Genomic DNA, 22,973 nt, shown 5'->3' with positions numbered 1-22,973 from the left:
GCGCGATGAACAAATCAACAGAGTAGGTGGGATTTGCACCCGGGATCCCAGGAGCATCGTGAGCCGTGCGCTCAAGTGGGAGCGTCAATCAGGCCAGCCCGTAGCTGTTACTGCAAACGTGCATCGATATCGGTCTCCGATTTCGATGACAATTGGAACCACAGGTGTATGGATGTGCCACGGGCGCGGTGGGCCGAGAAGCCCCTTCTTTTTGTGCCCCAGTTTTCTTTGTGTTTCCTCGCTGATCAGGCTGGCAGCATTCCTCGGTCTGGAAGGTTATGCCGTGTCGGGAAAGCGTGCCGAGGATTTCAGCATTCCAACGACGCTCACATCCTTTACCTTCTAATCATGGCCTGGAAGAGTTCTCGACTCTTGTCCCGTAATCTGTGAACAATCGACAGATTAGCTTGCGCCGCCTGATATAGTGCGCTTTCTTCATTAACGCCCCGATGACTGCTAACGTCAACCAATTCGATACAAACTTGAAAATCATTGCCACCGAAACACCTCGCGATCCATGACGACGTCACAATTACACGTCAACCCAAAACGACCCCTTTCTGTACTCCTGCCGTTTTACCGCCTTTTACGCAACAACACATTTTTCCTGCCTGCTGTACAAACAACGAGCGTTTTTAAACTTATCGTGTACACCTGCAATAAAATTACATTTTAAGGTACATTTTTGGATCCTTCGTTTTATTCTCTCCACAGCACTCCCCACGTTGCCATCGGAGTCGGTCATGTGTCTTAACCACAAAAAAGCACCACTTCTACTACCTCTCCAACGATTCCCACCTTCTGGGATTGGCCGGCGAACGATTTTGGCACAAGTCTTTCACGGATCAGCTGGCCAGCCATTTGTAATTTGTTCAGGGTGTCGGTGATAACTCGCCTCATCTTCATGAAAGACTCGTGGGATATCTTTGATGAAAGACTCGTCATCGACGGCGCACAAATTGATGCCTCGCCCTGCATGCGAAACACCAGGATGACAGTTTATAGCTGGGTTGGCATTCAAACCCAAGTTAAACAGCTGAGAAGCAGTGTGACCACTCCTCATTTTCATAAATGCCAAGGTGAGCCAATGAAAAAAAGCAAATAATTCACAAGGTTTTGGAAAAAGCGATGATAATAGAAAACCAAGACGCCAAGGCGAACAACGAATAGCTAAGATCTTGTGAAAAAAGCCAAGGAGTGGACACACTGCTGAGAGGCTGTCCTGAACCAGAATACAATCTGCCAATCAGAAACATCGGCCCTCCCTGGAGTACGATGATTATGATGGTGGGACATTAATGAGTCTAGCATCATGATTATGATGATGACATAACTCGCTGCATTCTTTATGTTCCCCAAAAATAAAACATTGTTACCCTTGTCAAAGGAGAGGGAATTGCATTTGGGTCCATTTGTTTGTCCGCACAGAACTTTCGTGTTTTTCTCCAGACCAGCTTGTCGGATTTTGACGAAATTTTCACCATAGGAGCGACTGCTCAAGTAGAATGTTTCTAGTGTAATTATGACGTCATGGGTCACGCGGTGTGGAAGCCATGTTGGAAAAACGAAAAAAAAAAAACTTTGGACCTCTATTTCTGAAACCACACCAAGGAAAACAATTGAAACTTAGCACATGGCACGTACTCTTAATGGGAATAAGTGATTTTTATGACGTCATAATTGCATATGTAGTGCGCGACATCTGATCAGTATGAAAAATTGAGGGTCATCTGGGGATAAAATGGTCCACAGAAAAAAAAAAGTCATCGGTCACATGATTCGGCGGCCATATATATATATATTTTTTTAAACCTTCAAAAATCTCTGAAGTGGCTGTACAGATCGAGGCAAGACTTTACACGTATGACCGCCTTTTCATGAGGAACAAAAGGTTCACACATATGACGTCACATGGTTTGGCAGCCATTTTGGATTTACCCTAAAACCTATTAAAAAACAAATCTTCTCCAGAACAGCTGGACAGAATAAGAGGAAACTTCACACAAATGTTCCTCAAACGTTGGGGATACCAGGGTATTCACCAATAATTGATGTCACATGGTCTGACAGCCATACTGGTTGAGCAAAAGTCTTTAAAAAATTTTTTTTTTCTCTTGAATCACTTCATCAATTGATGTGAAACTTTACAATTATGATCTAATAGTGATGGGGAATACATGTTTTAAATTTCAACCTGATCGGACATCAGCCAGAATTATTTATTTTTGATGTGGTTATTTTTAAAAATAAAGTTCACTTGGTTGTGCCCAGATGGGTTTGAGGGTAGAGGAGCAGCAGTTGAAATGCGAATCCTATCCAGGTCCCTCCTGATGACTTCATCTTTGCTTTTTGCTTGTTCGGGTTCCTTCTGATTACTTAAATGCATGACTGTACCTATTTTGTCTTCCATTTGATTTGAATTTAATCACATTGAATAATAATAATTTTTTAAAACGTCATGAGTCAGGGTCAGGTGTCCAGTCTTGGCGTGACATCATGGTACCCGGTCATCACTGCCATCAGTTATTAAGTGGCAGTTCGAGTTTTGTCTCTTATTAATTATGTAGCACACCAGTACACAAACAACACACAAAACAAGTCCTGGTGAGGGTCTGCAATCTCTGATTGCTTTTTCTTGTTTATACGTATAATGTACAACTTTACACCACAATGTCCCATAGGTTTATTATTCCCTGTAAAATATCACCTCCTGGTCTCAAACTATACCTGCTGACCCCCGCCCACCTCCCTTCCCACCAATTCGGAACACGTTACCCCCATTCTCCATTTCCCTTTACCTGATCAGCCTTCACGCGAACCTTCATCGCTTTCTCAAAATTGCGCTTCAACTCTCACAAAACGCCATGAATAAATTTCCTCGTGAATCGTTTTGGTCGCGCGAATGGTAGACGTGCGTTTGGGATTTATCTCGAAGAGTCGTCGCCTGGATCCAGCGCTCCAGCCTCAACTTTGACACCAGTGCGCCTCGTGTAGTATAAAAGAGTTTGGGGAGGGGTGAGGGAAGTGGAATAAAACGGCGATACAATCATTAATCGCCATTATCGGCCGACGGACACGGTGTTTATGTTTATGTGTGTGTGGATAACGACGATCACATATTAATATATTCCGAGCAACAGCCGGGTGGCCGCATTGTGACGTAGGATAATTAATCACAATTGTCTAAGTGGTGGGGCATCGTTTATACAGCGTGCCTACAATCAACAGACAAAAGGCAATTTGTCAAGTGTGTATCACGATAAAAAAAAAACACACACACACACACACACACCAAGCATCTTTACAGGTGATGCCAGCAAAACGATTCGGAGCAGAAAATAATTCCGGTGGATATCGAGGGAGAGCGAAAAGCCAGGTTCGAGTCTTGTATGTTAATGTCACCACATGCGTTCCTGGTGAAACATTCCCAGAGTTTCCTATCGATCCCGTCTGCAATTGTGTCGACATTGGGTTGGAAGGGAGGGGGACAATTATCTCACCGATTACGACAGCTGTGACCAATAACTGTCACTTAAAATTTGAAAATGGGAATAGTTTCATTCCCAGTTTCTATCACAAGAACAGCATATTATTACATTATTGCGTGGTGTGCTTACACATTGTGTAAGCATACGAACCATGCTTCCCCATTGTCTCAGGTCGCTCACCTGCATTTCATTTATTTACATTTACGGATGCTTCCCGACGGTTCTGTGATGTTTTCCTGGTGTATTGGCTTCGATGTCCCTCGGCACACAAAATTACCATGCTTCCGCATTGTCTTGGGCCACTCACTTCATTAACTTTTTTCATTTATTTATATTTTCATTTATGGATGTTGTCCAACAATTCTGTGATTTTTTTTCCGGTGGACTCGCTTCGACATCCATCGGCACACAAAATTTCAGCTTTCTTCGTCACGCGGAATGCACCGATCTTTAATGTCAGTCACTCAATCAGTGGTTCAAAAGTGCTACATATCTCTATTATAACACCAAGCTTGCACACTAAAAACTCGGCTCGCCGTCACACGATCCCTATGAAACTGCTGTGGCACTTAGCGGACATGCCGACAATGTTTGGGAAGTCTTGGCGTTCCATAGTACCACTTGCATTTTGCACAATGCGTATTTTTGTCATTCCCCGTGTACGGTCTGTCGGCTGCTACCAGCTATGTTGTACTGCTATCCCGTATTGTATTATATTATATATGTGCACGGGTATCGCGAGTATTACATACAATATATATTATAACATTAAAAATAAGACCACACGTTTTGAAACTCACCTGGATCATGAGCAACAGTTACTCAAACCTTCCCCACAACCCCCCCCAAAATATCAGAGAAGACAAAATGCTTATTTTGGGGGGCTCAAACCCCTCCCGAGATCCCCTTAATGAGCGCAGATTTTGATCCGGTCAATAAACCTTCGTTAGGCATCAGATATGAAGCTTGTGGTCAAGTTTCATCAAAATCGTGTGTAGGGTTCAAGTGATAATTGCTGAAGTGTTTACAGACTCACTGCTCGATCCCATCAGCTCAACGGACTAAAGTCCAGCTGAGCTAATAATATACATACAAGAAAAAAAAAGTAAAAACTTAGGGATATCTCAAAAAAACAACCAAACAAGGTAGGAATGAGAGCACATTACGATGCCACAATATGACATCATAATCCTCTGATGGATGACAATTACATCTTTTGACATTTTACTTTTGTTGTGGGATTGTGATGGAACAATGTCAATATGTATTGATGCTAAACCAGGATTGTGATATCATATTGGGGCATCGTAATGTGGTGTCATTCTTGATTGTTGTTGTTCTTCATCCATCACAATCCCACAACAAAATAAAAATGTCAAAAGATGTCATGATGGTAATCCATCAGAGGATTATGATGTCATATTGTGGCAGCGTAATGTGGTGTCATTCCTACCTTGTTTGATTTAAAAAAAAAAATTTAAACGAATAAAATGCTTCAGGCTTTATATATTTTGTTATTTTGGGATGGATTCAATCCATCCGTTATTAAATTTTTAATACTTATTTCATTTAATTTGGGGGGTTGTTTGGATATGTCTCACTTTTGGAATGGTACTGTCCATCTCCCCCCCCCTCCCCTTTCCACGATCCTGCTCTGGTTTGGTTGAGTCCACATAAAACGATTAATGTTTTTGATATATTTTTAAATTTTGAGGTGCATGCACGAGCACAGAGACAAAGTAACTTCCTCACGTTGTAATCACCATTATGGCTTCAGCAGTTATTGAGGTAGGTTGGGCTACAATTTTACATTGTTTTGAGAGGGGAAGAAGCAGAAGAAGAACAAATTAGTGTTTTCGCGATTTCCTGATGTGGTATTTTAGCGTCTTTTAAAATCTAAGTAGTTCAGAAAAAGTTCAAGAATAAAATGTACGGCTTTCAAATGCTTTTTATTTCACTTGATAGTTGTTTATCAGCATATCATTGTGTACAAATATGAATGCGTGGCCATTTTTTTCCCTGTATCATCCCTCTATATGGAGTACAACTGAACTGCATGGTATGGAAACTGCATAATATTAATAATATAACATTATTGTTGGAAATTATAAAATTATTTTTGTATCTTTATTTATTTAAGTACCTCTGCCACTGAAGGTGGACTGAGGTTGTTTTCACCCCTTGTTTGTGACTTGCGAAAATGGAAGATTTTTCAAGTATCTTGGTTGGTCTTGTGCGTTATTCAGGTGGAGTTCATCATAAGCAAGAAGCCTATTGTTTGAGGTCAAAAGGTCAACATTGGCCAACTGATCAACAACTTTGGTGAAATTTCTAAAATCCTCAATTTTCATCCGATCGGCTAGAAATTTGAACAGGATTTGCACATCAGCTCACTGAATTCAAGCACCAATTATTGTTGAGGTTAATTAACATCGGCCAACTGGTCAACAACTTTGGTGAAATTTCTAAGATCCTCAATTTTCATCAGATTGACTTGAAATTTGAAGAGGATTTGCATATCAGGTCACTGAATTCAATAAACCATTATTTTTAAGGTCAACATAGGCCACATTTCTAAAATTGTCAATTTTCATCCTATTGACTTTAAATTTGAAGAACATTTGCATATTTTGTCATTGAATTCAACCATCAATTATTTTTCAGGTCAAATTTGTTTGATGGATTTCACAAGTTTCGTGCTACGCATGACATCCTTATTTGTTTGTCTGCGAGCAGGATATCTCAAAAAGTTATGGACGGATTCGGATGAAACTTGGTGGAGAGGTTGGGTGTATGACAAGGACGAATGGATTAGATTTTAGTAAAGATCCGGATGACAATTTTTGCAGTGATTCTTCACCATTGAGAAATGAGGAAAAACGATATACGGTTAATACATTTCAAAAAGTTGTGACAAAACTTGGTGGATGAGTTGGGTAGGTGATAAGAACAAGCCCATTAGATTTTGGTTCAGGTCTGAATCTAGATCTGGCCTATCAGTGGGATACAAAACGTAAACTGTTCAACTTGGCAGAGGTATGTGCTCTACCGAGTGCTGTTGTTGTTTATTTTGCTTCAGGGCCAATTTTTTTTTTGGGGGGGGGGGGGGTGGGTTGATCACGGTTGTTGGGTGAGGGATGAGCAAACACATTCACCTTTTGACAAAATAACTGATTTTGTTATGTTAAAAGCCTGCAGAACTCGGTTTATTGAATTGAGACGATAGATTGCTCAAGGTACTTCGACCTTTTGCATTGATCCTGAAGATCCTCCAAAAGGCCAACACTGGTGGCTGTTAATTTGGGACACCTGTGGGGGGAGGGGGATCATCCTGTGTCTGATGTAGTCCTTATCTGTGCAAAATGTTTCTGCTATGAAAGCTTAGACGTTGCCACCCTGTAGCCCGAATTGTCGATCTGGCTATCCCTTCCTTGCACACATTGAAGGAAACTTATTTATGTTTTCAAAGTTGGCCTTCAGACCAGTTACGTGGCTTTATGAATCCGATGGGTCAATCTTTTAAAGATGGAAAAAGAAGTGAAACCTTCATGTTTATGGATTGTAGGGAATTGACAATTTAATTAAGCCCCAATTAAACCCTTAAATACATTTATATAGTTTACAAATCAAATGATATGCTTAATTGTACAATGAGGAACGTTCCTCAAAGGATTTATTTGTTAGATATTTGAAGACATTCTGAAGTTTCAAGAGTGGAATACCCTTTGGATACCCACCCCCACCCTAAAACTGGCATGACGTCATGGTTTGATATGTGTGGAACCAGTCTATTTCCATTTGATTTGAAGTAGAGAGGGGAACATAGGCAGGAGGGGTACAGAACGAGAAGGTGATTACATGAGATTCATATGATAATCAATAGAAAAAGTTCCAAGCTTTGGTTTGAAGCGAAATAGGTTGGAAGTAGATACGATGCATGATGCATAGGGCAAAGGGACGAATGACCTCTCGCTCGCTCGATAAAACCATCCAAGGCGCAAGAGATATTCATGCACCCAGAAGCAGATGGAACACCGTGAATCGTCTGGACCGGATAGAGCAATCGCTTCTTCTTCCTCTTCCTCTCGCATACAATCGAACCCCCCACTGTGATGGTAGCGAGGGTGCCTGACCTCACCCGGGAAAATAACATTGTGCCTGAATGTATCGGGTTACCGGCGGACTGCGGGAAGGGGAAGCTCTGCTTTTAGCTTTGTGGCACGACCCAAGGGCCCCTTCATGCAAGGGTACAACCGTGCAAGTACAGTAAAACGCGCAACCGAGGTCAGAGCAGTTCGGGCCGGAGGATGAAATGGCGCAAAACCGTTGGGACTTTCACAGGACACTCCTCGCTGAGAGTGCTGTTTGGAAACTGCTTTGGCAAATATGCAGCTGCGAGACACTCCGCATTAGTCACCATTAGCAACATCACATTGAATTGTGCGCGAGTGCATTTCCAGGCACCAGTGAGCACGCCATTAAGTGAGGTGGGGGGGGAGTTGGGGTTGAAGAAAGGGAGGGTGGTCCGTGAAAGAAGCTCGCAGCCCCCCCGGGTAGACATTTAACAGAGCTTCGTCCCTGATCGCCACTTAGGCCCGCAGGCAACCGTCAAAGGTTTATCACCATCTCTTTACCCTGATGATTAATCCATCCCGGACACCCTTCCTGATCCACGGAACGTCCCGATCGCAGATCCCCGGAACCCTCAAATCTCCGGTCCCCCGAAGTCATGAGAGAGAGAGAGAGAGAGAGAGAGAGAGAGAGAGAGAGAGAGAGAGAGAGAGAGAGAGAGAGAGAGAGAGAGAGAGAGAGAGAGAGAGAGAGAGAGAGAGAGAGAGAGAGAATGGCCTAACTACGCAGTATTTAAACATTCTTGGACTCCTTCGGCACTACCCGATTAGGACTGGATTAAACTGCAAAATAAAAAAAAAAAATAAAAAAAAATCATCGGTACTGATGTGCGCCCCGTTCAAACATGTTGCAGCAGAAAGGCGGTGACATTGTGCGTTAAAATTAGGGGGGGCGACGTCGAAATAACCCCCCTCCCTCTAAAAAAAAAAAAAAGGAACGTTTTGTATCAACAGGAACCATACGAAAAGCCAAGCTGTTCATCCTCGAATCGCTCGCGGTCCACTCTAGATTTTTTTCCACTCGGCCGCGTCCCGCGTCTGCCCGGCGGAAACGGGTCCCGGTCGGGGAGCGTCTCCATTCAAGGAAACATGGCCAAAGCAAGCGCGGCACAAAGAGGCGGGGCTAAATCGCCGCGATGTCCAAGCCCCCTCCCTGCCCCCACCTGCTCATGGGGTGATGCGCACGCTCATTAGCATAATAGGCGACGTTGGATGAGCAACGACGGACAATGTGAGGCTCGGAGAGACGTCGGGCTTAATGCATGAAAAGCGCTCAACGTCGAACATTCGTGCTGGGAGCGAGAAATCAGAGGGGCGGGGGAACCGGGGTGAGTACCGATTGGTCTCAAACTGAAGGAATCGATCTTAATATTAGTCGGAATAATCATCATGGGGACTCCCTCCCCCCCCCCCCCCCGATCCTCTCCTCCAGCCGTGGTTAACCGCGGATGTTTCTCTTTCAACCGTGCATGTAATGAAGGGGAAGGCTGAATGTAAACGAAAGTAGTTAAAGCTTTTAGTGTCGCCCTGAAGCGACAATCAACGCAAAGCTGTTCAGGAAAATTACAGTAATTTGCACGGTCCTTTAGATTTCGCTGCGGCCGATCGGCGAAAGCTTTAAATGCTTGGCATGAATGGCAGCACAATAATTATTATTCTTACACTATTACGGGGACACGCGCAATGGGGTTCGTGTTTTCGTTTGGGGAGAAAAATGTTTCCCACAAAAGCGAGGCAACATCCCTGTCCACCTCCCCCCCAACCCCCATTTTCCTCCTCGCTAAAAAGTGTCGCGGAGATGTCCCCCGTGTCTCACAGTAAGGAGGATTTCCCAGCAAGGATGCGCACGTCGGAGTTTGGGGGAGAGGGGGAGCTCCAAGTTTCACGTTCACAGCAAGAAACGTCACACAATTCAGCGGATGACGTGCAACGGGGCGAACGCGCGTGAACGAGGCTGCGACGTGAAGTTGCAAACGTCTGCCCCCAGAAGAGCATTTGAAAGGGCTTTCGGTGTGGGTTGAGAAAGCACAGTACGCGCATGGTCACACAGCATCTGACATTTATATAAAATGTGCGCCTTCAAATGGCAGGACAAATGTGCCTCAAAATCATCCGCATCGACGATGCCCCACGGGGGGGCTGAGGAACCCCCCCCCCACTCAATCCCCCTCGAGTGCAAAGTAAAGTTATTACAATCGAAGTCGCAATCGAGTGCCGGCAAAACAATCAGCGACTGTCATAAATGATTCGGACAATTTAATACAACAAAATTGCACATCTAGTCAAATCATCCGTTTATAAAGGATGAGCCGCTGTCGTCGGATTTCCCGATTAATTCTCTTAAAATGTCTCGCTGTCATGGCGCTTACAAACACTTTGAAATACAAATTGGATTATGGTGTCACGTACTTTGCGGACGGATGGCACCATGCGAAGTTCTTTGGAGATATGTACTGGAATGGCTCCGAATGCCAATTGCGGGACGGCCGCATTGCAGCGGCGTTATTGTGTCGAAACCTTGACACTCCACCTCTACCAATTTAGAGTAAAAGGAGGAAAGCCATGACGAGTAGGATCTTTTTCACCAGTCTGCCAACACTGGGGGTTCCACAAACATACTCAGTGCTGGAAAACGGATCCTCCAGGTTAATGTCCTTCCGCCGGATGGCACACACATCAATGCCTCATCCTGCATGTAAAAGACCAGGGTGGTAGGTTACAGCTGGGTCGAGATTTGAAACCAGACCGGACTGCTCAACGGGGTGCACACGTACCTCTTGGCTATGCTGCCAGCACAACTGATCAGGAGCTCACAACGAACAGGTTCATAAAACAAAAGAAAAACATTCCGTAAGGAAATTGCGGCAGTTTGTATTCCTGGGATGCAAACCGTCGGTGGGAAGAACCGACGAAGCGGCTCAGTTTTTGTGCACTCCTTCCATCAATACCCACATGTTGTCAGTGCAAACGAGACTGAGTTCACGTTATTGCTCCAAGTGCTCGAGGAAACTGCCACACGTGGAGAGCGAGGTTGTTTGTTGGAGGACGACTCGATCTCCTCGCTGCAAGAGCACAACCTAAACACCTCCACCATGAATCCGAAAATTCTTCCCTCCCCTGGTGTATAAGCTTGTTCATGCTAACTGCACGTGACTTTAAGGTGTTTGTTTCGATCTACTCTGTCAGGAAGTAAACACAAAAAAAAGATTCATAAAGTGGAATGGCCAAAGGGAGCCAGGCAGTTTCTTTTCTACTTCCTGTGGTTCAGTATCCTCACCGATTCTCTGCCATAGTGGTAGTAGCTGTGGCCAGAGGCCAGGGTGGTAACCGCTGTGATGAACCTAAGGGGAAACAGGGTGTGATGTTGAAAAAGGCATACTTTAAAAGATTAAAGGATAGCACTGTTATCTCGATTTTCAAACGTATTTACAATCATAATTCACAAAAGTAGATGCAGTGGGAAGGTGGTCGGGACAAAGCTTTGAGGTCACAGTGGAGACGTTCAATGTGCCCTACTCGGCAAAGAGCGGCCATTCCGCCGAAGTGGGGTCTTGCACGGGTTTGGATCCTCGACAGGTCACCACACCGACACAGGATACTTGACGAAGGGTGGAGGAATGGAATTTGCTCAGGGTGCCGGCGATAGCTCGCCTACTCTTCACGAAAGACATCTTTCGTTCTTTAAAGAGCAGGTTGCGGGTCACCAAACATGTTCTGAAAATTTATCAATATGATATGTGCATTGAATAGTTTGATGCAAACTATTGTGGTTGCCTAACTATTGGGAAAATTAATGAGATTTAACTCCGAAGTTGTTATTTCTTGAGGCTGTTGAAAAAAAACAGCCACGTGCCATATATGGATGGTGACATCACGTTCTCCAAAACAAAGCGGACGCTCACTCGCTCATTGAAGAAGTGTCCAGTTCAGCGCGCCGTTCTTTCACTTTTTTTGAGCTTGCAACTGTCTATATTATCCTTTTTATTTTGAATTATTGTAGAACAAAGTTATTTGGATATTTGTACATCATGCCTCATACGTGTCATGTTTTGCAAAAATGGCTGGAAAACGGGTAATCGCTCCCACCGATTCCTGAAGGAATCAAACATTCGCCGGCAGTGGATAAGATTTGTACAAACAAAACGGGCGAATTTTCCCCCCAAAGAAAACGGGTAAAGAGGACCCTTTGGATAGACTTGTCATTTGTGGTGACCATTTCACAGCCGAGGATTACGAAGGCATAAACACATCTGATCACCACTCTATGAATACGAGTTGTTGGTTGACAAGTTCTCCAGATACTGCTCTGTCACAGAATCAATTGTTGAGTTTAAGTGAGAAAAACCTTGAAATGTATTCTTAAAGAGAACATGGAAAAACACATAAATAAACTTCCTGAAAAACACAAGCATGAAAAAAAAATTCTCAACAAATCAACTTATTGTTGATTAAATTACTTTTTTAACATCATCAGCAAATTGGGCTATTTCATTTCAATTGTAAAAAATTGATCAATTTTCCACTTTTTTTTTCTAAATTTGGTAGAATATTTCCCAATGAGGCTAAACATGTTTTGGTATTTATATGCCACAACAGTCTCTTGAAAGTTGGGGTTTGTTCCAACTGTTCACTTTCGCTGGGGTCAAGCTCAGTTGTCAGAAAGACTTCAACGCCAAGGCTACGGTGTATAATATATTTGGGTCCATTATTGATTCATTCTATTTCTGACTCTTGAGTGGCTCGAGGGTTAAAAATTATTATATCAAGTCACAGACGAATCAAACTTTACATTATTTTATGCATCGAACAAGAAAATGAAAATCTACAAACCATTCTGTCTGGGGGAGTCTGTCATTGTGAACTGCCGGGCAGTCAATCCTGCCACTTGTACACGAAATAGGCCGTTTTCTGGCACTTGCAAGTGGCTCAAATTTATAAGGCTCAGGGCCAGAAACTCCATACTATAAATTCCCATCATCCTCCGACTCGTCCTCGGCAATATCGGAATGAAAACACTCAATTTCATCACCGCTGAGATCACTCTCTGATTCGCATCTCGCCATTGTTCACGAAGTTTTCGGAGAACGTGACGTCATAGCATCTTCGGTAAATTCCGTTCTGTTTTCGATCACTGACAAGAGTTTTGATTTAAAAGTTAATTTTAGCATATTTTGAGTTTCAAATGTAAGAAAATAATTGCCCAAAGATTATTAATGCGATTACAACCTTCAAATCACGCGAAGTCATCAGCGACCCAAAACCTGCTCTTTAATGTCCACAAACTAATGCCAGCAGATGGGACGCCCAGTTTAACGTCCATCTGAGGGACGGCACACACATTGATGAATCATCTTGCCTGTGAAACACCAGGATGACAGTTTATAGCAGGGTCGGGATTCAAACCCAGGCGAGACAGCTCAGAGGGTGGTGTGCGCAAATTTTGAAGTATGTCATCTCTCAACCATCCTGCCAAGCAGAGACAATGAAGAGATTATAACTACCGATTGAAATGGCAGTTAGTTGTTTGTGGCAGGAGGGGAGGAGTGAGGGATAATAGAACCAGGCACAGACTAACTGATATTATATATCTACAGTACAACAGTGACTTAAAAACACATCAGGGCATTTTGGAAACTTGATTCCTCCTCCTCTTCCCAGCACTCCTCCCATGCAGATTAAAACAGAACAGAAATCGTCATTTTGATCTTTGGTTTCATTCTTTTGTCCGATGGAAAGAAAAGCTTTTGTTAATCTCGCCAACAATCTTGACATCAAACAGAACAAAAACACGTAGCTACACTTTTGGAAGCACTGTAGACCCCTCTCCGGGTCATTCGGTCCATCACTTCCATGTTGTTTCCACACCCCAATAATGACATAATACGATTGGTCAGCCTTACAATAATATAACGTTAAATACACAACCTTCAATGTGTCGTAAAGGTTCTCAATACCATGCGTAAACAGCAAATGGCTTTATCACCTCCGCAGGTATTACCTCACAAACAAATGTCATCGTTGCACACAACTAGAGAGTTCATAGAATACCTTACCACACACAGTGTTCAAGTATGCAATTCAATTGAAATGAAATAACGATTTTAGAGGTCATATATTTTTAAAAAGCCAAAATTTAGCACTATTGATAGTCTTATACACCACCTTATTGAACATGTCCAAGTATTGCAAAACTGGAGCTTTACGAAAGTGATAAAAAAAGATGATGTGTTCTACAGTGTTCAAGTATATAATTAAATTGAAATAAAATAAAGATTGTAAAAGTTATGTAAATTAAGTGCAGAAGTTTACCTCCGTTGACGCAGTTTCTATTACATGACCTTATTTAACAAATTACATTCGTTCTTCATGCCCGTTTGTATCCTTGATGATGTTGCTAAAAACAGTAAGTTTCCTATTTGGAATGATTTTCAATTTTGTTTGACTGCCAGGAGTAAAAAAATTATCTCACTCCTCTCTGCGCATGAACGATCAGGACGAATTCAAAGCCGAAGTACTATTAAACTACAGGTTCGTTTTCCGATTCATGTTGGGTTAGTGTTTGAAATACAACATTCAAATGAAATCAAGTGGTTCTTCGATCACAAACTGATGTTTGTAGATGGACGGACGGACGGACGGACAGACTGAAGTGAACTAATTCCTTAACCCTGGTTTTCGCTTGGTAATTGCTCTTGGCATCTGGAAGACCCTGATGCAAGGTGACACAGACACAGACAATATCACTTCTGGCGTCACAATAGACTCTTCTTACACGGACCGAGACCTTGACCGACTTTCACGTGAAACACCTCCACTCGTGCTGCAGTGCATCTGTGTGTTCCTGTACACCTGTTTCCCCTTTGCCTAATTTGGTCTGCAGACCATTTGCCCTCTGCTCTTACACAATAAACCTCGACACCTGTAAAAATAAACAAACAAATAAACACCCGGCTCCCTGGCTAACTAGTTTCATGTCATATCATGCCATCAGTAACCACAGGTCAAACAAACCAGCATCTAGAATGCTTCCAAGTTCCTTCACACTCACCAGTGTGACTCCCCAAGCAATGTCGTGTGCGTTTTTGATCAAGATTTATCATCTTGAGTAACTACAGTGATTATCAGGAAACGACATTGCACTGCATTTCCAAAGGGCATGTGTGAGAGAGTGAGACTTGGTGGTAGCCAGCATTACAAATAAACTTCCTTTATTTTATGATATGGACTTTGATATGTTGTGATTAAGAAAATCTCTTTCAAAAATTAAAAACATTATAAAGTGCATTTCCAAGACTTTGCCGCAGCATGTTGCCCACCGAAGGTGGGCCGAGAAGGGGGTACTCCCACCTTCTGGGGAGGAGTGCCCACTAATCTTACTGTAATGCAGTGAATGCGTATGTAGCCGAAAGAGCACCTCGTGTGTGTGTGTGTGTGTGTGTGTGTGTCCAGAAGTGCATGGGAAACTGAAGCTGGAATTAAATAGTAAAGACATATGTGCACAGAAAATAAATTTGAAGGTAATTAAATAATTAAACTCTCACAGAACTTGGTTACATGAGCTGTTTGAGAATAACAGTACTTAAGTGCTCATTGTGGATGGACCCTTCAGCGAGTACTTACAATTTTAATTTTCAACATCATGCCTCGAGTTCAATGCACTTGCACTGATTGTCCTTTAACTATCTGCATGAGTAAAAATAGGAGTCTTAAAATAGTTACATCAACCATGTTGTGGTTGCTTGCGAGTTACTTTTCGTCGGTGAATTGGCAGTCATGCAGGTGGGACTTAAAATGTCGAAACGGATAACCTAATCACCATATTATCCGTTTCACCACAAAGTCTGGGATGTACAGGGGCATCCAGCCATTTGAAGCTGCAATAAGAACAGCGGTCCTTATGCACAGGCTCGTTGTCCAAAAGTTGCGCTCCTCTTTCATGATGTTCGTGCTTGGTGGCCTGCCGCAATTTCTGCCCAAGGCCAATGTAATATTCCCATGTGATTATAGTTTATTGAGAAATATAATCGTTCAGCAAGATTCTTTTGGCAGGCCAGAAATACTGAGGTCATGACCTTGCTGGCTGAGGAATGGGTGCAAAATCCTGCACGCTTTCATTGCATACGTGGATTAAAAATTGGTTTCAGGATCCCATTGGGGAAGACAATTTTTGTTAACAGTTGCCAGACAAGTGATTAAGTCAGCTGGATCTCCTGTCAAGGGTTTGAGAAGCTCACAACAAGATGCCAGTCGCTGCTGTCGATCTTGAGTGCTGATGTTTCAGAGGACCAATTTTGCCAAGACTTTGAACATGTTGAAGTGTTGGTGAATGACGGAATTTCTCAAGGATTAAAGTTCTACATAGCAGTCTAAATGGAATGAACAATGGCTCCGATTAATGCCTCAACATGGTCAACACTTTGTGGATCGGTCGCATCTCGAGGCCATTCTGACATATGGTCATATACAATGGACTTGGGTCCATGCTCAAAGTCAGCTGCACATTTGGCGACTGTGGAATATGTGGGCACACCTTCACCATGCACGGTGACCACTCATTGGTTGGTGTCTTTGGAGTCGCCTTTCTTGCATAAAAATTTGACACCTTTATGCCCAATTACAAACTTCTGGATTATACTCTGAAACAACAGTCCATACAAGATTAGTGATAAAATTACAATACAAAAAGTGCCAACAAATACCATCTCTGGAACCTTTTGAATGTCCCATGTGGTATGTATTGTGCAACACAGTGGTGTAATGCACAACCTGCCGAAGGAAGGAAGAATAGCTCAGTCAGTTGTGCGACTCACCATAACAGAGGAAATAGTGAGCTTTCAGTGAACTTAAACACAGGCGCAGCAATAGAAATGGCGACCAGGAAAAGCTGAACTGCCGTGTTCACCTGCAGGTCAGGAAAGTCATGGAAATCAGCTGCTCATTCAAAACTTCAAAATGCTAAAATAATTTTATTTCTTTGCTGAGCACACAAGTCCAGGTCTTAACTCACCTTACTTTCTAAGGTGGGTTTCAACTGAGCAGTGGCATAGCAAGGGTTAAAAAACAGCGCTGCTCTTCGCTGGAAAAAAGGAAGCAGACAAACAATACCATAAAAATAACAAGAGCGCAAGTGAGCACAATATACGCCCAAACAAGAAGGTATATACAGAATTGTGCTACTACATGGAAAACAGCATCCTGGTTGCCATGGCAACCACTTTAGATGACGAACGTATGTCGTGACACACCGTCTCCACAGTCTGTACCTATGCACCAAATATGAAACGTGAAAGTTGAAAACTTTGGGAGTTAGAGTGCGGACAGGAACGGACGACCAGTATCACATAATACGCCCCAATATATATATATATATATATATATATATATATATATATATATATATATATATATATATATATATATATATATATATATATATATATCGAGCGTATAAAAACCTAACAAATGAAATAAGTCCCAACTCGTTTCACGTTTTGGCATTGTATTGCTCTCAACAAGTCTCTCCAGCACGCATGTGACATGATTGAATGCAGCAGGCATTCACGTCGACATTCCGAATCCACAGAGCAACGCCGCACCCATACATTCAAAGACCCCAAACCGCAGACACACCATTGTTGAATGCAGCAGCTTTAACCATCTTACCCATTATCAAGGGATGCAAAAATAAAAATAAAAATAAATTAAAATAAGAGTGACTCACAGGTCTTGTCAGAGTCCGGTATCGGACGTGGAAAACTGCTGCAATTAGAATAACGTCCCTTGCAATTATGAGGGTCGTCAATGCAACTGGGAGGGTAGGAAGGGGATGGGGATGATAATGTGAAGGGAAAACACAAAAAGAGGAATGTTTAGAAAAACCAATCAACAATCACCTCAATCTTTTAAAAAGTTACCGTTTATAATACTCAAATGACTCCAACGAGAGGCTGGGAAACAAAATACAATTCACTGTGGAGAGAGCATCTCAATGGGGGAGGCAGCCAAACCTGATCCTAACCTGGGATAAGACTGGCACAGGTGAGAGAAATGTACAAGATGCTGATGAGAATTTTATCAGCCAGTGGATCCAGAATGCTTCCCATTGCAGACTTCTGGCTTGCCCACGTGCGGGCCACAATGCCATCCAACTGGAATGAATGGTGGAAAATCATTACAGGGTGCAGGTGTTGGGAGGAGGAAGGGGGAGGAGGGTGAACGATCCAACAGCATGCAATGGCCACGTTCGGTGCAGATGGATTAAAGCGGAAATTATCTTCAATAACAGCTCAAAAGTTTGATTTGTTGCAATCATCGGGCAGTATGGTTGAAAGAAAGGAATGTGCTAACTTTGCAAATGCTGGAAAATTTGAAATAAACATTTGGAAGAACAAAAAAAAGGAAATCAAAAGAATTTGGAGAGAATGTTACAAAAAATTATGAGCACTGTACGGAGAATATTGGTGTTTGTACATTTGCTACCCAACTCCATTGAGGTCATTTCAGCATGGCACAATGCTGTAGAGAAGGCAAGGTTTTAAAATGATGAAAAATGGATGGAGGAAACAGTTTTTGAGAATACATATCTCACAGGAGTGTACGAGGTAGGTCACTTACCTTTGAGCTGGCTCGTTGAGGTTCAACTCGCAAACAGACTATAACCTGTCAGATCGGTGCTCGACAGGCAGGGAGCTGCATCGCAAAGTGTGCCATCCCTTAGGTGGACGTTAAGCTGAGTTTTTAGTCTGCCAGCACAAGCTGGTGGACATTTAAGATGCCACAGTCTCTTTCAGGAAGAGAGGACGAGTCATCTCCAGCATGCTGAACAATGTACGAATTACAAATTCCTTCCCTGACTGACTGCTGGGAAGGCAACAAAAATAACCACACAACCAAGAGACGGCTTTGGCAGCACAATCACCGTCAAGAGTCCTGTACATTGATGACAAAATATTTTGGAACAGTCCATTTTCAGATTTGTGATCAAGGTGGAAATTCCAGTACTTGACTTTAATGTTTTCACAATAATTTCAAATACTGTACATAACTGTATTGATTCAAGCTAATATATATATATATATATATATATATATATATATATATATATATATATATATATATATATATATATATATATATATATATATATATATATATATATATATAATTTATTGCGCACTTGGATAGTCTCATTCCATGTGCTCTCGACAACTTTTCTCAAAAATTGTCAAAAGTTTTAAAACCTCAAAATTGCACGTGAATGGGAGGGAAATCATCCGGTTGGGAGCAAGATTTTTCAAATGACAGTTGGATCATTGCTCAAATGGTGAACATTTTGATGGGTGGGATGAATAGATTTGATTTGATTTGATGTTGTGTTGGTGATTTGACGTCTTAAGTTCATTCATCTTTACAGAGAGTTGCTGTTGCCGAAGCATTTTCTTGGCATGGATGGTTTGCAGTTACCTTCCCATCATTTCCGTGTCCATGTTCTATCCCTTGAAATGCTCAGCTTCAAGCAAGGAAGCAGCATGTACAAGTTATTTTATAAAGTAATAAATTAGTTTCGTACGACTCCGCCGGGGTTTCAACCGACCTCCCAGACTCAGAGCAGATATTCGAAACATTGCACCATCAAGTCTGGTTTTGGGGGGGGGGGCGGGTTTAGCAAATACAAAACGAAACGAGAACGGCACTCTGTAGAGTGCATACCTCCACTAGGCTGACCAGTTTACGTCTTGTATCCCCACTAAGGCCAAAGTCACATTTGCTCTACGGCGAGGATACGGCGGCCGTACGCCCTCTGAATTGACAGAAACGTGTGGCGGCCTCAGGGTGGCCATCCGCCATTTGGCTATATTTTACAGGCCGGAAGGTCGCCGTGGAATGAGAGCGCAGAGTTATAACTTTTTTTCATTTCTACGCTCACCGTAGCAATTCGACAAGCCAAAACAAAAGAACTGGTAACAAAAAAAAATAAAAAAGAACCCACTCGTTACCGTCCGTCTGGCCGCACGTTCGCCTTAGGGCCCCCCTGCGGTCCCCCTGCGGGCACCTTGCGTCTGCCTTGAAAATTCTATGGCCGCTGCAGGAACGCCCTAAGATCACTGTGAGACATCAAATCAAAGACCGTACGGCACCCCCACGTTTTATAAATACACTGTGCAGCTACCCGAACAATAAAAATATATGTGACTGCTACATTGTGTGACTGTGGAAATACTGCGGCCGCCCTATAATTGCTAGTGACCGTAGATTTTGTAGACCCCATGGCCGCCGTGGCAAATGTGACTTAGGCCGAAGAAGCTGGGGCTGGATCTGGATCTGGACCTGAACCAAAATCGAATCGGCTTGTTCTTGTCACTCACCCAACCCATCCACCAAGTTTTGTCACAATCTGTTCACAGCTTTTTGAAATATTGTGCGATTATATAGTTTTTGACCCCATCTCGCAATGGTATTTACATGTTGGGTCTAAATTTACATGTTGGGTCTCGACTCTACATGTTGGGTGAGTGAGTGAATCGCTTAAAGAAAAAATAAAATAAATTATCGGATCCAGATCTTCACCAAAATTTAATCAATTAGTCCATGTCACACATCCAACCTGTCCAGCAAATTTCGTCCGAATCCATCCACAAATTTTTGAGAAATCCTGCTCACAGACAGTGGTGAAAACATAACTTCCGTAAATCTTCGGTGGCGGAGGTAATAAATAGACACCAGGTACTCACAAGGTCTGTCGCTCCAGCCAAGATGAACACGCCCAGCGCAGATTCATATTCTTCGTACGTGATCAGGTAGCCAATTATAGGGGCCATAGCAATACGTGCCACGCACAGCACGTTTGGTATGGTCCATGGATTCTCGTACTGTCAAGGTGCATGCACATGGGAGATACAACAGGTGAGTTCTACTAAAACACTTCAAAAACTCGGTGGTAGGGAATAATGCAAATGCTCAGCAACCAACATAATTTGTGACATCACATGAAGGTGGAAAAATAAACTAAATAAGTTATCTGCATTCAAATATGTCAAAGCCAACCAGAGAATGGTACTCAGCTGATGGCAAATGCCAGTTCACAAGCTTGCATTGTATTTTAAAACAATTTTATTGCCCATTACCATAATCACCAACACGGACTCGTTAATTAAATTTCCTCACATGAGAACGAGAAAATTGAACTGAAACTGAAACTATAAAACTTTTATTCAGTACAACTTTGTGGAATACAAATCCACTTAATCCCCCAAATTGATCAAGGCTGGCAGGATCGCTCAGAAGGATGTGCACTCACCTCTTTGCTGTATAGTCTCGATTTAAATCTCAGCCCAGCTACAAACTGCCACCCTGGTGTTTCACATGCAGGGCATCATTCGGACGGACGTTGAACCGGAGGAGCCGTCTGCCAGCAATGTTCCGTGGCAGACGTTAAAGATCCCTCGGTCAAGGTATTTCGTGAAGAGCAGACAAGCAATCACCGGCACCCTGAACAAATTCCAAATTGCAAGTGATCTGGTCTTCCTGGATACATCTTGAGCGCACTTTGAATGCAGGTTACATCACTTGCCATTTCAGTGTTGATTGGTTGTTGGTTAGACAGTAGCTGATCGTGTTTGAAGGCCGTTCACACGTCACGTGCGAAGCAGCCTTCGGTTTCAACCCACTGGTAACGTTAAAATAAAATTAAAATCCCATTCAACACCTGCCAGCAGGTGAATTCTAAGCAAAAACAGGACTTCGTCTCACAAGAGATTTGAGGAAATTCTGCTGGAATCGATCATCGTATATATATATATATATAATTGTGAACGCAGATTCATCGACATATGACAATGCATTGACAGTTAAGAAACTCGAGGTGAACTGGTTCTTTTTCTCCTTTCGTATGCAGCACACGACTGCGAGCAGCATCATTGGCTTCGGGCGCAACTGTGCCGCTGATGCAGTGCCCCCTGTAGGATAGAGCAGGAATTTGTAACTTGTTCATGGTTCTGGCGCTAGCTCGCCCGCTATTCACGAAGGACACCGTGGCCGGCAGACGGCCACCAGGTTTGGGGTCCATCCGAGGGACGGCGCACGCACACGCACACGCACACGCACACGCACACGCACACGCACACGCACACGCACACGCACACGCACACGCACACGCACACACACACACACACACACACACGCACACACACACACACACACACACACACACACGAATCACCCTTCCAGTGAGACACCGAGATGGCTGTTTGTAGCTGGCTCGGGACTCGAACCTCGGCTCGACAGCTCAGAGGGGAGTGTGTATGCCTCTCGGCCATCCTGCCAGCCCGAGGCTGACTGGTTCTGGTCGCATTTTCTCTTATTTTCCCGAGGTCGTACACCAAAAGGTATTCGTGCAAAGCTTACAATGTTCACACAGTCTTCCTGCTGTCCCTCCGTGTCAGTCCTCCTCGTCTCGTCCACACCAGCAGTTGATGCCACTTGGGATTCCCTGCTGATCGGCCGCGTTTGTGCGGATTCAGCATCTAATGTGACAACCACATAATATCAGAGCACGACTCCACGAGCAGAAACATTTCAGGGAGAAAACCCCCCAGATTGGCTCACAGCGATTTGAATAAAATCTGCGAAAATCGGCCTGGTTTAGCAGGTGTTTGTGTTATGAGGAAGCAGCGACTCGAACTAAAGTCCTTACCGAGTGTCCGAGTCCCGCAGCGCAACACAAGGCGAGTTTGTTTGTCAAGGAAAACGAACCGGTGCCGCTCCACCCCTCCAGGCCGGCTCCAACCACCGTCTGCAGCCCCACTGGGTCCCCAGGTCCACAAACTTTTCCTGGAAGCCCAAACCGACGGCTGAGAGGCCTCAACACGAGTCTGAGGCCCTCTGGCACTCGACGGCGGGTTGTGGGGTGAATGGCGGGGAACGCGGCAGTGGGACCACACAGGGCCAGGCAGCAGGCGGGCCGCACGGCCAAGGTGGGCCCAATGACGAGCGATGAGCATGCCTTTAAACGGGGTCACGGACCCCTCGACTCTACATGCTGAAGTAATCCCGTGACCGATGAACAACCCAATAAATCGTTGGCTTGAAATCGCACGAATCAAGGCCGAAGGCCGCTGGAACACGCGTCCCCTGGCGTTGTGGGCGCGGCCATTTTAAATATCAAAAGTTTTCGCTTTATTATCTGTCGATTTGTTGCTCACCGAACACAAACCGATGCACACTGGTATAACCTTAAAATCATTTTATAATTCTGTTATATTGTGGTGAAGGAAAAGGAAATTTATTTGAAGATCGGGGAGCGAAATTCCGCTGTGATACACATCGGCATTACACCGTCATGGTTACTACGTAGCGG

At 43.5% G+C, this 22,973-nt stretch overlaps 1 protein-coding gene across 6 annotated transcripts in view; it reads right to left on the bottom strand.

Moving 5' to 3' along the window:
• CRLS1 (cardiolipin synthase 1) overlaps positions 1-22,793 on the bottom strand; it is a 23,590-nt gene extending 797 nt beyond the window's left edge. Inside the window, exons 1-10 of one of the 6 annotated variants that reach the window (XM_085851598.1) lie at positions 22,311-22,793; positions 22,022-22,140; positions 20,350-20,487; positions 17,637-17,766; positions 17,340-17,425; positions 16,626-16,694; positions 16,429-16,520; positions 10,896-10,959; positions 799-972; positions 328-384 (exon numbers count right to left, since the gene is read on the bottom strand). In XM_085851598.1, coding sequence (XP_085707724.1) covers positions 343-384; positions 799-972; positions 10,896-10,959; positions 16,429-16,520; positions 16,626-16,694; positions 17,340-17,425; positions 17,637-17,766; positions 20,350-20,487; positions 22,022-22,140; positions 22,311-22,617 — 1,221 coding nt within the window. In that variant the 5' untranslated portion in view covers positions 22,618-22,793 and the 3' untranslated portion in view covers positions 328-342. The other 5 variants (XM_085851597.1, XM_085851600.1, XM_085851599.1 and 2 more) reach the window with 5 other exon arrangements.
• Between the last annotated feature and the right edge of the window lie 180 nt (positions 22,794-22,973).

Source organism: Eptatretus burgeri, chromosome 13 (assembly GCF_056783735.1).
Source record: "Eptatretus burgeri isolate ZD-2024b chromosome 13, Ebu_testis_v1, whole genome shotgun sequence".
Lineage (NCBI taxonomy): Eukaryota > Metazoa > Chordata > Myxini > Myxiniformes > Myxinidae > Eptatretus > Eptatretus burgeri.
Note: the sequence above shows the minus strand (reverse complement) of the source record. Positions and strands in the feature narration are given on the sequence as shown.